Source organism: Microchirus variegatus, assembly GCF_963457635.1.
Source record: "Microchirus variegatus genome assembly, chromosome: 7".
NCBI classification, from domain to species: Eukaryota; Metazoa; Chordata; class Actinopteri; order Pleuronectiformes; family Soleidae; genus Microchirus; species Microchirus variegatus.
Genome location: NC_139808.1, coordinates 29,129,670 through 29,142,110, shown reverse-complemented (window position 1 = coordinate 29,142,110; position 12,441 = coordinate 29,129,670). Strand labels below are relative to the sequence as shown.

The 12,441-nt window shown below is 45.0% G+C and overlaps 1 protein-coding gene across 2 annotated transcripts in view; it reads left to right on the top strand.

Annotated features, from left to right (window-relative positions):
* The window catches only part of ppp2r3a (protein phosphatase 2, regulatory subunit B'', alpha), a 60,052-nt gene that overhangs the window by 26,573 nt on the left and 21,038 nt on the right, over positions 1-12,441 (top strand). For both annotated transcript variants that reach the window (XM_083892804.1, XM_083892805.1), the window contains exon 2: positions 8,652-11,890. In XM_083892804.1, the coding sequence (XP_083748930.1) occupies positions 9,287-11,890 (2,604 nt within the window). In that variant the 5' untranslated portion in view covers positions 8,652-9,286. The remainder of the gene's footprint in view (positions 1-8,651; positions 11,891-12,441) is intronic.

The window sequence follows — 12,441 nt, the reverse complement described above, 5'->3', positions numbered from 1 at the left end:
TCCGACTGACAGACGTACGACGCAGAAGTATTATGTACTTGCATCGTAGTCTGATGGTTAATAACTACGAGGTATCGACGTTATTTGTGAACTCACGTCTCTGCGGTACGTGACGGCGTTTAACGTGTTCGTGAACCGCCGTCGCGCTAACGTGGAACGAGCGGTTAGCGTGCTTCGCTGGTTTAATTTCAGTGAAATGTTTCCTGACTTTGGAAACTTTGGGTCGGATTTTTCGATTTCCGCCATAATTCGTGCGTAATTCTTCGCTGCTTCCTTGAGGGATCTAAACAGCGAGCAATACCGCCCACACCCCCCCCCCCCCCATCCAACACTTCCTGTAGCTAGTTCTGGATAGCTTGAGTTTGTGTTTGTTTACACAACGCTTAAAGGCGCCATATGTAAGAATGTGGCCAAAAACGGTACTACATTGAAATTCAAAACGAAGTCTTTTAGGTTTCGATTTCTGACGTAACTGGCAACCCGTGGTTGCTCGGCAGCTGAGACTCTACTGACTGCAATGATTGGTAGATGCCAGTAGATGGTGCCACATGACGCCAAAACATGATTTCAAAACATAAACATGATTTGCAGTCTGCAAAATATATTTTTTAATGCAAATATTTTGTCTGTACTGTTGTACGTTATCGACGATAATGAAAAGACAGCAAGTGTTGGATCACGGGAGTTGTTTTGTTGTCGTCTCGCTTGGTTTCTCCGTGTGTTTGTGCTTTATGTTGAGCGATACGTTGGCGGAACTCGCAATAAATGGCGACTAACACTTGCTAACCTTGAAATAGCAAATATTGATGTCCTAAAAAGGCGTCCAAAATGAATTTTAAGAGTGTTCATAACTCGTTAATATTTGAGATGTTGGGGGGGGAAGAACATGTGACTCTGTGGTGAAACCTGCACGACAAAGTCCAGATTTAGATGTGGTTTTTGAGGCGCCCACAGTGTTCGTGCACATGGTGTCAAGATAACGAAGGAGGGTGAGGGTTTGGGGGGGTGAGTCAGTGGTCTCTCCTCACCGTCTCCGTGACGATGGCTCGGTCATGGAGACGGGGGTTTGCGGTTAGAAAACCTAATCTGCTCCTCATATGACTCTGTGATGGACAGGAACAGCAGTCGACTCACACACACAGTAACACACAGACACACACAGACACACACACAGATAGATGGACCTCAGTCTCGTTAGTCTAGCTTCAGAGCTCCAGTCTAAACATGCTCTTATATGGGATTTCTGCTCAAATCGGGGGATTTCGCCTCTTTCTTTTGGTCATAAACAGATTGTCCTGCCGTTTTCTCGTCACTGTCCAGTGAACACAAACACGCCTGAGGACACACAATAATGTGCACACTTTATATATATATATATATATATGTATATATATAAATATAGAAAATGAAAGTAATGTCCTTTGCTATCTCTTCTTATCCATGTGGACATGAGCTGTGCAAAGTCTGATGCTGTTGAAATGAAGCAGAGTTACATTACAGAGGTTTTAGTAAAGAGATGTCTGCCTCTTTTGGCACAGTTTATATATATATATATATATATATATATATATATATATGTTTGAATTGATGTGTTCATATAGAAATGCGCCAAACTACTTTCCCCAATAGCTATCATGTGCATTTATCTATCTAGCGCTATATAAAACCAACATTTTATACCAATATGTTGTTGTTTTTAAACATATCTGTGTGTGTTGTCATGCCACACACCTGCTCACTTCACCTCACATCCAGACCTCCCACGTCACCTGCTGGCGAACAGATGGTGACATAGTTTTGTCGATTCAGTGCTTCCGTGCCGGATTCAACCACAATATTGTGCTGGTGATTCGGTCACACAACGGACCACGTCAACTTTTTCATACCAGGAAACTAAAGCAAATCCAATCGATGACAGCGCCAATGTGAGTATGTCCAGATTGTAAAAAAAAGCATTGGGCCCAAAACTGATCCGTGTGGTACCCCCACAGGGAAGCTCAACTTTGTCGAGTTGAGGCCACGTAGAGAAAATCCTTTCACAACTTTTCATCATTTACTTGCGTAGAACCTATGTACTGGGCTTGGCACGGCTAGCTCAAGCGCGCTAGGACGAGTTTGTACGAATGCGTAGACTAGCCGTTTTTTTGTTTTTCCACAAATGGTCGACTTATGGGTGGGCGGAGCTAATGGAAGTACATTAGAAAGTTGTTTGGAATCACTTGGGGAAAAAAATGCTAAATGCTAATAAATGTTAGCATTTAATGCAATTTTGGCCTCTTTCTCGCGTCAAAAATTCTGAAAAAAATCGTCAAGAAACTTTGGAGTTTGCCGCACACACTCACTAAATTTCGTCCCGATTTGACAAATTTTGTTTGACCATGAACGGACCTCTGGGGGCGCTATAGAGCCCCACTATCCAGCCTCAACCAAGGTCTCTGAATAAATAGACGTCACAGGCGAGGCCAGAAAAAATTAAATTAAGCTTCAAGTCGTCACCGCCACAGCCGAGTTTATCTTTATCTTTGTTGTCGTTATTAATTTGTGAAAGGATTAGAAATTCATTACTTCATTATTTGCAACCATTTCGAGTAATTTTTAAAAATCTAATAAAAAGTTGTGAATATATTTAGTTAGTGGACATAAAAAAGGCCTTTTGAGGAGGATGTTTGAGCACAAATTTGATCCATTTGATCTGCCTTTTACAGTTAAACAGCTGTGTGTGTGTGTGTGTGTGTGTGTGTGTGTGTGTGTGTGTGTGTGTGTGTGTGTGTGTGTGTGTGTGTGTGTGTGTGTGTGTGTGTGTGTGTGTGTGTGTGTGTGTGTGTGTGTGTGTGTGTGTGTGTGTGTGTGTGTGTGTGTGTGTGTGTGTGTGTGAGGTCAACACTTGACTTTGTTAGCCTTATAAGGCCAAGCCGTTTTTTGACGAGGGAAACGCTCGATAAGAAAAGATTCAGTGAGTCAGTGTTTTGCATCCTCTCTGCTGCCCTCAGCACCGTCCTCATGGGATTGATTGTGTTTCTGTGAGTGAGTGGACACGCAGGTGTGTGTGTGTGTGTGTTTTGTTCGCTAATGAGCTGCTTTGCTAGTCACACGGCCCTGGAACAGCTGTTTCAGTGTCATGTGTGTGTGAAACCTATGAGAAAACCTTTGTGCCATCTCAGTGTGCTCAGTAGGAATCTGTGCTCAATTAACGACGAGAGCGAGAAACAATTAAGCAAAGAAAATAGAGCTAAAAGGTTAAAGAGGAAAGACGGAACTAATGCTGATGACTATTTGCAACAAAATGGCAACGAAAGAGATAGAAAATCAGTTAAATAAGGTGTTATTTTGCATATATAATCACTTGTGGGGTACCACAGGGATCCGTTATGGGCCCGCTGCTTTTTAATCTGGACATACTTTCCATTGACACTGTCATCTGGATTTTCTTTAGTTTCCTCGTATGAAAAGAGCAATAGAAAACAGATTAAGTGTGTGGAACCTTTGAGAAACCCTTGTTCCACGTCACTGTGTTAAGTAGGATTGTTTGCCCAATTAACGACGAGAGAGAGAAACAATTAAGCAAAGAAAATAGAGCAGAGAGGTTAAAAAAGCAGGGAAATTGTAAAAAAAAGAAAGAAGAAAATGAATGATGATGACTGTTTGTAACAAAATGCTAACTAAAGAGATGCAAAATTACTTTAAATCAGTTAAATAAAGGGTTATTTTGCATATATAATCACTTGTGGTGTACCACAGGGATCAGTTTTGGGCCCGCTGCTTTCTAATCTGGACATACTTACCGTTGGCACTGTCATCTGGATTTGCTTTAGTTTCTTTTGCTGGTATGAAAAAAGCAATAGAAAACAGATTAACAAACCTATGCCATAACATTTAAGATGAACAACAACAACAAACATACTAAAGACAAATCAAAGTCTGTTCTTGGTTTACAGTGAAAAATGCTTTTATGAAACATTTTACCCATGTGGCCTCGTCCTGTTCAAACCCTGACGGACCTTTAAAGGTGTGGTGCTGTCATTGTTGTGTGTGTGTGTTTGTGGTTTTGTAATGTGTGTGTGTGTGTGTGTGTGGATTACAGTGATTTGTGCTCTCTGCAGTCTGGATTTCATTCAGGCAATATGTTTGGCAGACATAATGAGACTGCCACACACACACTCACACAACCACACACACACACACAGGTTTGTGCAGCTATTGACCTCCATACATTTACACTAGCATTCAAAAGTTTGGGGTCACTCAGAAATGTCCTTATTTTTGAAGGAAAAACACTTATTTTTCAACTAATATAACATTAAATGAATCAGAAACACACTCTGTTCTAGCTGCAAACGTCTGGTTTTTAATGTTATATGTACATAGGTGTATAGAGGCACATTTCCAGTGTTCTAATGGTACATTGTGTTTGCTAATGGCGTTAGAAGGCTATTAGATGATTAGAAAACCCTTGTGCGAGGACGTTAGCACAGCTGAAAACAGCAAAGTTTGAAGAACAAAATTATTATTTTGATTATTTCTAATCTTGACTATATTTTCTATTCATTTTGCAACTCTTTTGATGAATAAAAGTCTGACTTTTAATGGAAAACACAACAAAACGGTAGTGTATATGTGTGTAAAGCGGCATCAGAAACCTTAACTACAACAAATTAATGCCTTAAACTAACCACAATTTGCGAGAAGAAGGTCAGAGAAGGTCCTAAAGAGAGGAACCCTGTTTCATATTAGGGTTAGGGTTCACTGTTAATGGTCTGAACTAACGTTAGCGCTCATGAACATCTTAAATGTTCCCTCTTTCCGTCCAAATCTGTGTCAAATAAGCTCCTCTTACGTATTCTGGCTCTGGTTTGCAGAGTTTTCTCTAAGTGAAATCTGCCAGATCCACAAGAGAAAAACGCCAGCTCTCCTCCTCATGACAGACTAATGACCACGGTGTAGAAAAACCCTCCTGCTGTGTTTTTATACTTCACATTTTTACACTTTTGTGTTTAGTGGAGAGAGAGAGAGAGAGAGAGAGAGAGAGAATGAGAGAGAGAGAGAGAGAGAGGATGTTAAATCTGCCAAGTTCATCGTATCGCTGAGTTTTTACATCTGCTCCGGTCACAGAGCAGTTTCTCCTCCTCCTGACGCCCAGCCAGGACATCTTTCTTCATGATTCACACACACACACACACACACACACACACACACACACACACACACACACACACACACAGACTGGACAAGGACAGATCTGTCTCTCTCTGGAGTATCTATCCATCTGTCTGCGACGCTGTCCTGAGTTCTGCTGCAGAATAAGTTTGACTGACTGTGTGTGTGTGTGTGTGTGTGTGTGTGTGTGTGTGTGTGTGTGTGTGTGTGTGTGTGTGTGTGTGTGTGTGTGTGTGTGTGTGTGTGTGTGTGTGTGTGTGTGTGTGTGTGTGTGTGTGTGTGTTTGTGTGTGTGTGCACTGGAAGTTAGGCTAAATAATTCATGTGAAGGTTTCAGACAGAAGTGGGTCAGAGCTCCACATAACAGACATTTTTGTAAAGATCTGAGTGTAATTGCATCAAATAGACATTTAAATAGTGTGTTTTTGTATGCAGCGTGTGTGTGTTGTTTGTGTGTGTGTGTCTGCAGAGTTGTGTGATGTTTAAAGTCGACTCATCCTTCTTTTTGTCCCTGCTGTTGTCTCTCATTGTAGGTTCAGAGCTGCTTATTTAGTATGTATGTGTGTGTGTGGCATTTCTGTTCTTGTTGTGTTGATCTCAGTGGCAACACAGTGTGTCTGTGTGTGTGTACTTGTGTGTATTTGTTGCATCTTTTGTACCTCAAACCAGTGTTTCCCAAACCCTGGTCCTCAGGGAACACGGATCCATGTGTTCAAACATTGAAATGTAACATAAAAAAAACTAAAAAAAAAATGTTGACAAAAGTTGAAACAGTTTTTTTGAAAAAAAGACAAAATTTGAACATTACATTTTTTGAAAAAAAAACCATTTTATTTTATTTTTATTCTAAAATTGAAATATAACATTTTGGAAAACAATTTGACAAAAATTGGAATATAATTTTTTTGAATTTTCTTTTTTTTTACCAAAGTTGCAACTTTTTTTAAAGATAAAAATTGAAACATTTCATTTTTTTGAAAAAAACATTTTTTAAATGACAATTGGAAAACAATTTGACAAAAATTGAAATAGTTGTAACAAATCGTTAAATATTTGAATTTTTAAAAAATTGAAATATATATATAAAAAAAATTTAAATGACAGAAGTTGAAACATTAAATTTTTTGAAAAACAAAATTGACAAAAGTTCGTTATCAGGTTTCTGCAGAGCTTGATGACGACCTGACGATTTATTCAAATCAGGTGTTTTTGGTAACATCTAAAACATGGCAGTGCAGCGTTCAGTGAGGATCAGTGTATGTGTGTGTGTGTGTGTGTGTGTGTGTGTGTGTGTGTGTGGGTGGGAACATAACAAGAGGCCAGAGAGGCCTCTCAGGGGAAGTCTTTGTGTGGCGCACAGGGCCCAAATCTTAACCCCCAAACATCCACAGTGGAAGTGGAGACAGGTCTATACTGGCCCACTCACTGTATGCATGTGCACACACACACACACACGCACATATGCACATGTGCACAAACATACTCTTAATGGTTGTATTGGACGTTGTGACAGAAGTGGCCTCCAGTGATTTAGAGCTTCCTGGTGAAGGTTAAAGGCAAGACTTTTTTAGAGTTGTCACAAATAACAAATAACCTCGTTTGGCCTCACAAAGAAACTTAAAAACCAGACGAACTCCACTTCTCTGCCTCCATTCTGTCTTTAAGTTCTGAGGACGAAATGGAAGAAGACGCAGAGGATGTTTTATTATTCATGTATAGTTTCAGAAGGATTCTGAGTTCTAAGCTTTGAAAGAGAAAGACGATACTTGCAAACAAGTATGTGTGTGTGTGTGTGTGTGTGTGTGTGTGTGTGTGTGTGTGTGTGTGTGTGTGTGTGTGTGTGTGTGTGTGTGTGTGTGTGTGTGAGTGAGAGTCAATCATCTCATTCTGTAACTGTGTTTGTGCCAGTGGGGCATGTGCAGGCATTCATGGGTGGGTGTATGCACGTGCTGTGTGTGTGTTGTGTGTATTTGTGTGTGTGTGTGTGTGTGTGTGTTGTGTGGCGTTTGTTTACATGATCAGTATCACACATATATGTGTATGTGTATATATATATGCATGTTTATATGTGTATATGTTTATATATGCATGTATATATGTGTATATATATATGTATGTGTATATTTATATATGTATGTGTGTATATATATACACACATATAGACATATATACATATATGTGTGTATATGTGTATATGTGTGTGTGTGTATATATATATATATATATACACATGTATATATGTGTATGTATATATATATATGTGTGTATGTATATATATATATGTATATATATGTGTGTATGTATATATATATATATGTGTGTGTGTGTATATATATATATATATATACACAGCAGGGAGGTGTGTGTGTGTATCTGTGTGTGCGTGTGTGTGTGTGTTTGTGTGTGTGTTTGTGTTTGTGTGTTTGTGTGTGTGTGTGTGTGTGTGTGTGTGTGTGTGTGTGTGTGTAATTGCCATCCTATAATAGTCTATTCCTAACTGTCTCTTAAGATTTCAAGTGCACCCTGGCAGGAAGTGTAATTTCCTTTTCAAGAGACTGATTCAGCAGCATCCAGCTGTTGTGTGTGTGTGTGTGTGTGTGTGTTTCTGCATGTGTGTGTGTGTGTGTGTGTGTAAAGAAAAGGAGAGAGAGAAAGCAGAGTCAGACAGACGAGTGGTGTCCGCCTGTTGTTTCCACTTTAAAGTCATAACAGTTGTTTTTCCAGGTGCTTCCAAACCTCCTCCTCCTCCTCCACCTTTTCCTTTCCCCTGCTGCTCCTCCTGACCCATGCGTCCACCAATCATCCTCCCCTTTTTTCACACTTTCAAGTCGGAAAATGGCCGAGAAGTCACGCACGGATCGTATATCCACGCTCTTTAGTGCAGAAGCTGTAAAAACCTCTCCGTGTTGTTCTTTCTTTCTCTGAGAATCCTGCAGATATGCAGCACGTACATGAACCTTTCGAGTGTGTTCTGTAGTACTTAACGTCATGTTAGAGTACATTAGTGTGGTTTATTATGCTTAATATACATGAATGCATGTAGAATCTTCAACGTCTGTATTGCTGCGGTGTTAAAGAGTGAGAGAGAGAAGCATAACAAACACAGAAATGCAGAAAACGAGACGGAAAGAACTCCCACGTCGAAGTGTTTTCATGGCCTTTAAATCATTTTGCTGCTCCCGTCTCACTCGCCCTGTTATCAGCTGGTATTTACGTTTTTGCAAACGCTTATTTTTTCATGCTTTCTTGCACCGTAAGTCGAATAAAACAGACTGGGATTTGCAGCTGAGCTGAAACCCGACAGGTGTTTTTTACACAGAGTTGTGATTTGTCAGCAGGATTCTGGGTAAAAAAAGCTCTTGTTGTACATGTGTCGTTTAACCTTCGACGCTCTCGTTCTCATCTTGAATGTGTGTCATGGATTTGGAGGATGGTTTTTGGGTTTTTCACGGAGTTCCAACTCTAATGATTCACTCTCTCTGTTTTCCCTCCCCACAGGTGGCGCCCTCCTGTTCCCTCTGACACATGGTTGACGGTACGAGACGAAAGGGAGATCCAGACGAGCTCTCGCGGAGAGGAGGAGGCGCTCGGCCATCTGTGATCGGACCCCTGCCGTTCTGCAGCTGTGTCACTTCGTAAACTCCTTCGTAAACGAAAAGGAAATTCACGACACAGCGATTGGATCTTCTTCTTCTTCTAACGTCTGAGGAGCTCAGGCTGGAGCCATGTGAAGGCCTCGCCGGCCTTGGTTTTTTAAGCCCCTGAGGCCGTCGTCTGTCGAGGAATGGCTGAAGCCCCAGCTGGATCTTCCGCTGTCGCTGTCCTCCGCGGCTATTATTAGCGGCTAATGAGCTGCTGCTGAAGAGGAAACAGAGAAGGTGCCTGTGGAGAGGAGAAGGAACCTTAAAGCTGTTATTAGGAGGCCCAGAGATCTGTGACAAGGAATTGTTTCCCTCTGCAGGACGAGTGGAATCCTTTTAAAGCCATGAAAGAATATCGACTTTGGATTACGTTTTTCTTAGAAAACTGGACAAATCCATTAAACTTTGTAATTTAAGCTATTTTTTATGTGTTTTAGCTTCACGCGCTGACATTACGTTGACCCTCCTATGCCCTGAAGCACACCGGTCGCCATGGCAGCAGCCTATCGCGTCGTGGTGAGCAGCGTGAGCTGCTACAACAGCGTGGTGGTGGACCGCCGCACTCACTCCCACGCCGTGCACTACTGCTCCGGGCCATGCGGGGCGCTGTCTCAGGGTCTGGACTGCACGGTCGCACACCGCGGCACGTGCTCCGAGCTGCTCGTCGCGCCCGAGTGCGTGTACGCGGACGTGAGCTGCTCGCCCGTGCACAGCCGCGGCGTTATCGCTCAGCAGCTTCCCAACCATGGCAAAATCAGCGTTACCGTGGATACGAGTTATAACGGGGGTCTGGAGAGGGCGGGCAGCAGTGGAAATTTGTCTTTAGGGGAAGACAGTCCCACATGGAAAGGTAAAAAGACCCCAGGTTGTGGAGGATCGACTGGAAATCTGAGCACTTCCGGCAGTCTGAAGGACATCACTGAGGAGGCCATTAATCTGGCCAGTGGTAAACTCAAAGAGTTCTCCTTTGACAAGCTCCGCCTCTCCACCTCCAATCACGTCACTTTCCGAAAAGGTCGTAAGGTTCGTCCGGACTCTTTCAGCCGACGCTCCACGGACCTGGAGATCATCTACGGCCACTTCAGCACCAACACCGCGACCAACGGAACAACGAACGGCGTCACGAACGGCACCGTCGCCGCCAACGACGAGAACGTGCCGCCGTTTGTGCTCGGGAAAGAGGCGGGGCTGGAGGAGGCGAGGCTAAAAGACAACACGAGCACTAGCGTCAAAATAGGCGGCGGCTCCACCAGCGGTCTCACGGGTATCGGATCGTTGGACCAGAGTCTGAACACGGTGGCCTCCCTGTACCGCAACACGCTGGGCGAGGAGAACCTGATCGCTCGCTTGCTTGAGAAGACGCGAGCGGAGGCGGGCACCGGCGGAGCAGGTGGCGAGGACATCCGAGCCTGCCTCGACATTCTGCTTAAATGTTCCGAAGACCTTAAGAAATGCACCGATATCATAAAGCAGTGCATCAAAGGCAAGGCGGGCGGAGGGTCTACGGACGGAGGAGCCAGTCCTGACAGCATGTACCGGGCCGTCATGACGCGACTCAGCAGCTACCTGAAAAGACTGCCTCTGGACCTCGAAGGGATTGGAGGTTTGGGGGGCAGTGGGCAGGGAGCACCTGGAGGTGGGCACGGTGATTTGGCTGAGCTGGTCAACACCCTTCACTCCATCCAACAGGGACCTTTCTCGCCAATCTTTGGCCACGAGCAGCCTCCTCGCTATGAGGACGTGGTGCAGTCACCTCCTGTATCAAAGACCGTTCCTTACTCTGCACCCTCGACTCCCTCCTCGGTCTCATTCTCCTTGAAATCGGACTCCATCCATAACAAAGTCGTCCACAGCTCGCCGTCGAGAACCAGCTCCCTTAGCAACGGACTGCAGCATTCGTATTCGTCCTCTGTGACGCAACACACGCTATCCCCGCCGTCTGTCACCTGCTCACCATCCAGATCCTCTCCGACACACTCCGTGTCGCCTCTTCGGACCTCCCCAACCCCACCGTACACTCACACACCTCCGGCGTCCCCCATGGAGGCTCTCTATATCGAGGAGGAGGAAGCCGATGTTGGGAAGACACTCGAGCAAATCCCACCGCAGACGCTCGCGCCAACCAGAGCGGGAAGCGTGACCCAGAACAAAAACGGGACTTTTTCAAGTCCGCACATGAAGCTAACCCAACAACACGCACTCCATAATGCTTACGATACTTTGCCAGCCAGCGGTGGCTACAGCCCCATCGCTTCACTGTCCGCGCCCAAAACCGCGTCACACAGGAACGACGACATTGACAAGCTCCTCATGGACTTGGAGAATCTGTCCCAGAGCATGAGCCACCCCAGGAACACCGAGCCCCCACTTCCAGTCAAGACCCGGAAGAGAGAGGTGACCACATCCAGCAGCGAGGTCCCCGCTCAGCAGAAAATCTCCCCGTTCCAAATCCAGAAGCCCGCGAGCCACTTAGCCATGAACGGCCCGAGCTCTGGAGCGCCCGCGAGGCTCGCTCCTCCCCAGGGAGACATCGGTGGCGCGTTAGTGGTGGGTGGAGAGGAGGAGGACGGGGCTCTCCTGCTCAGGATCCTGGAGAGCATCGAGAGCTTTGCCCAGGAGCTGGTGGACTCCGGGGCGGGAAGCACGGGAAGTGCCGAGAGGAAATGCGGCAAGGAGCGAGAGGTGATGAGGCTTCTGCAGGACACGCTGGCCACAGGCGGCAGGGTTGATACACCTCCAGCTGCTGATCCCACTGTGCCATCCGTCCCGGCTCTACTGCCAAAACACTCCCTGGCAAACACACCTGAGCCTGCACCTCAACCTTCACCTGACGTGTCCCCCAAACCTCTGCCTTTGCCCACACCAGAGCCGGCCGCAGATGTTCCGGATAAAGTTACGGAGGCCTTTGCGGACGACGCCCCCGAACCTGCAAGCTTGCATTCGTCCACGCAGTCAGTCGACGCGACACCTGTGGTCGCGCCTGAAGTTGTATCCCCCGTCGCAGTCGATGCAAGAGATACCGCCGTCGCAGACCCTGCTCTGATGAGAGACACCGGTTCGACCCTGCTCATCCAGCAGACTCCCGAGGTGATCCGGGTAAGTTCATCTTTCCTTATGTCTTGTTTTAGGGCTATGCTATGACAAATCAGTGTCTCAGATCGAGTGGATATCTATTTGAACGCAGATGTTTGTTAGAGAGAGAGACCGACCGAGTGACGTTTGAATGACAGGATGGATCTATTGCTTCTTGTATAAGGCCCAATAAAGGTTTGATTGCTGCAACACAACGGGGGGGTTTCTGCAGCTGCGATTGATGCGCTGTGATGAATAGTATCAATGACCTACGATGAACCACGCTGATACAGTTTCCCCCCTATCTGTGTGTGTGTGTGTGTGTCTCTGAATCATGGAAAAGAGTAGCTCGTTGTGCTCGGAGCGGCTCTGTTGACTTTTCCTGGCTTTCTGACTCGTGTTTTGTTGGATCTCGTTGCCTCTCTGGGGAATATTTAGAGGTAAATTGAGGTTGCGCTGCACAAGGAAGATCAAAGAAGGACTTTAATATCTTGCAAAAATCTGAAACTGCATCGCATGAACCCAAAAAGGTTGCCTTTCCCCCCGTTTCTCTCTGATTATGCACCGACAGACAA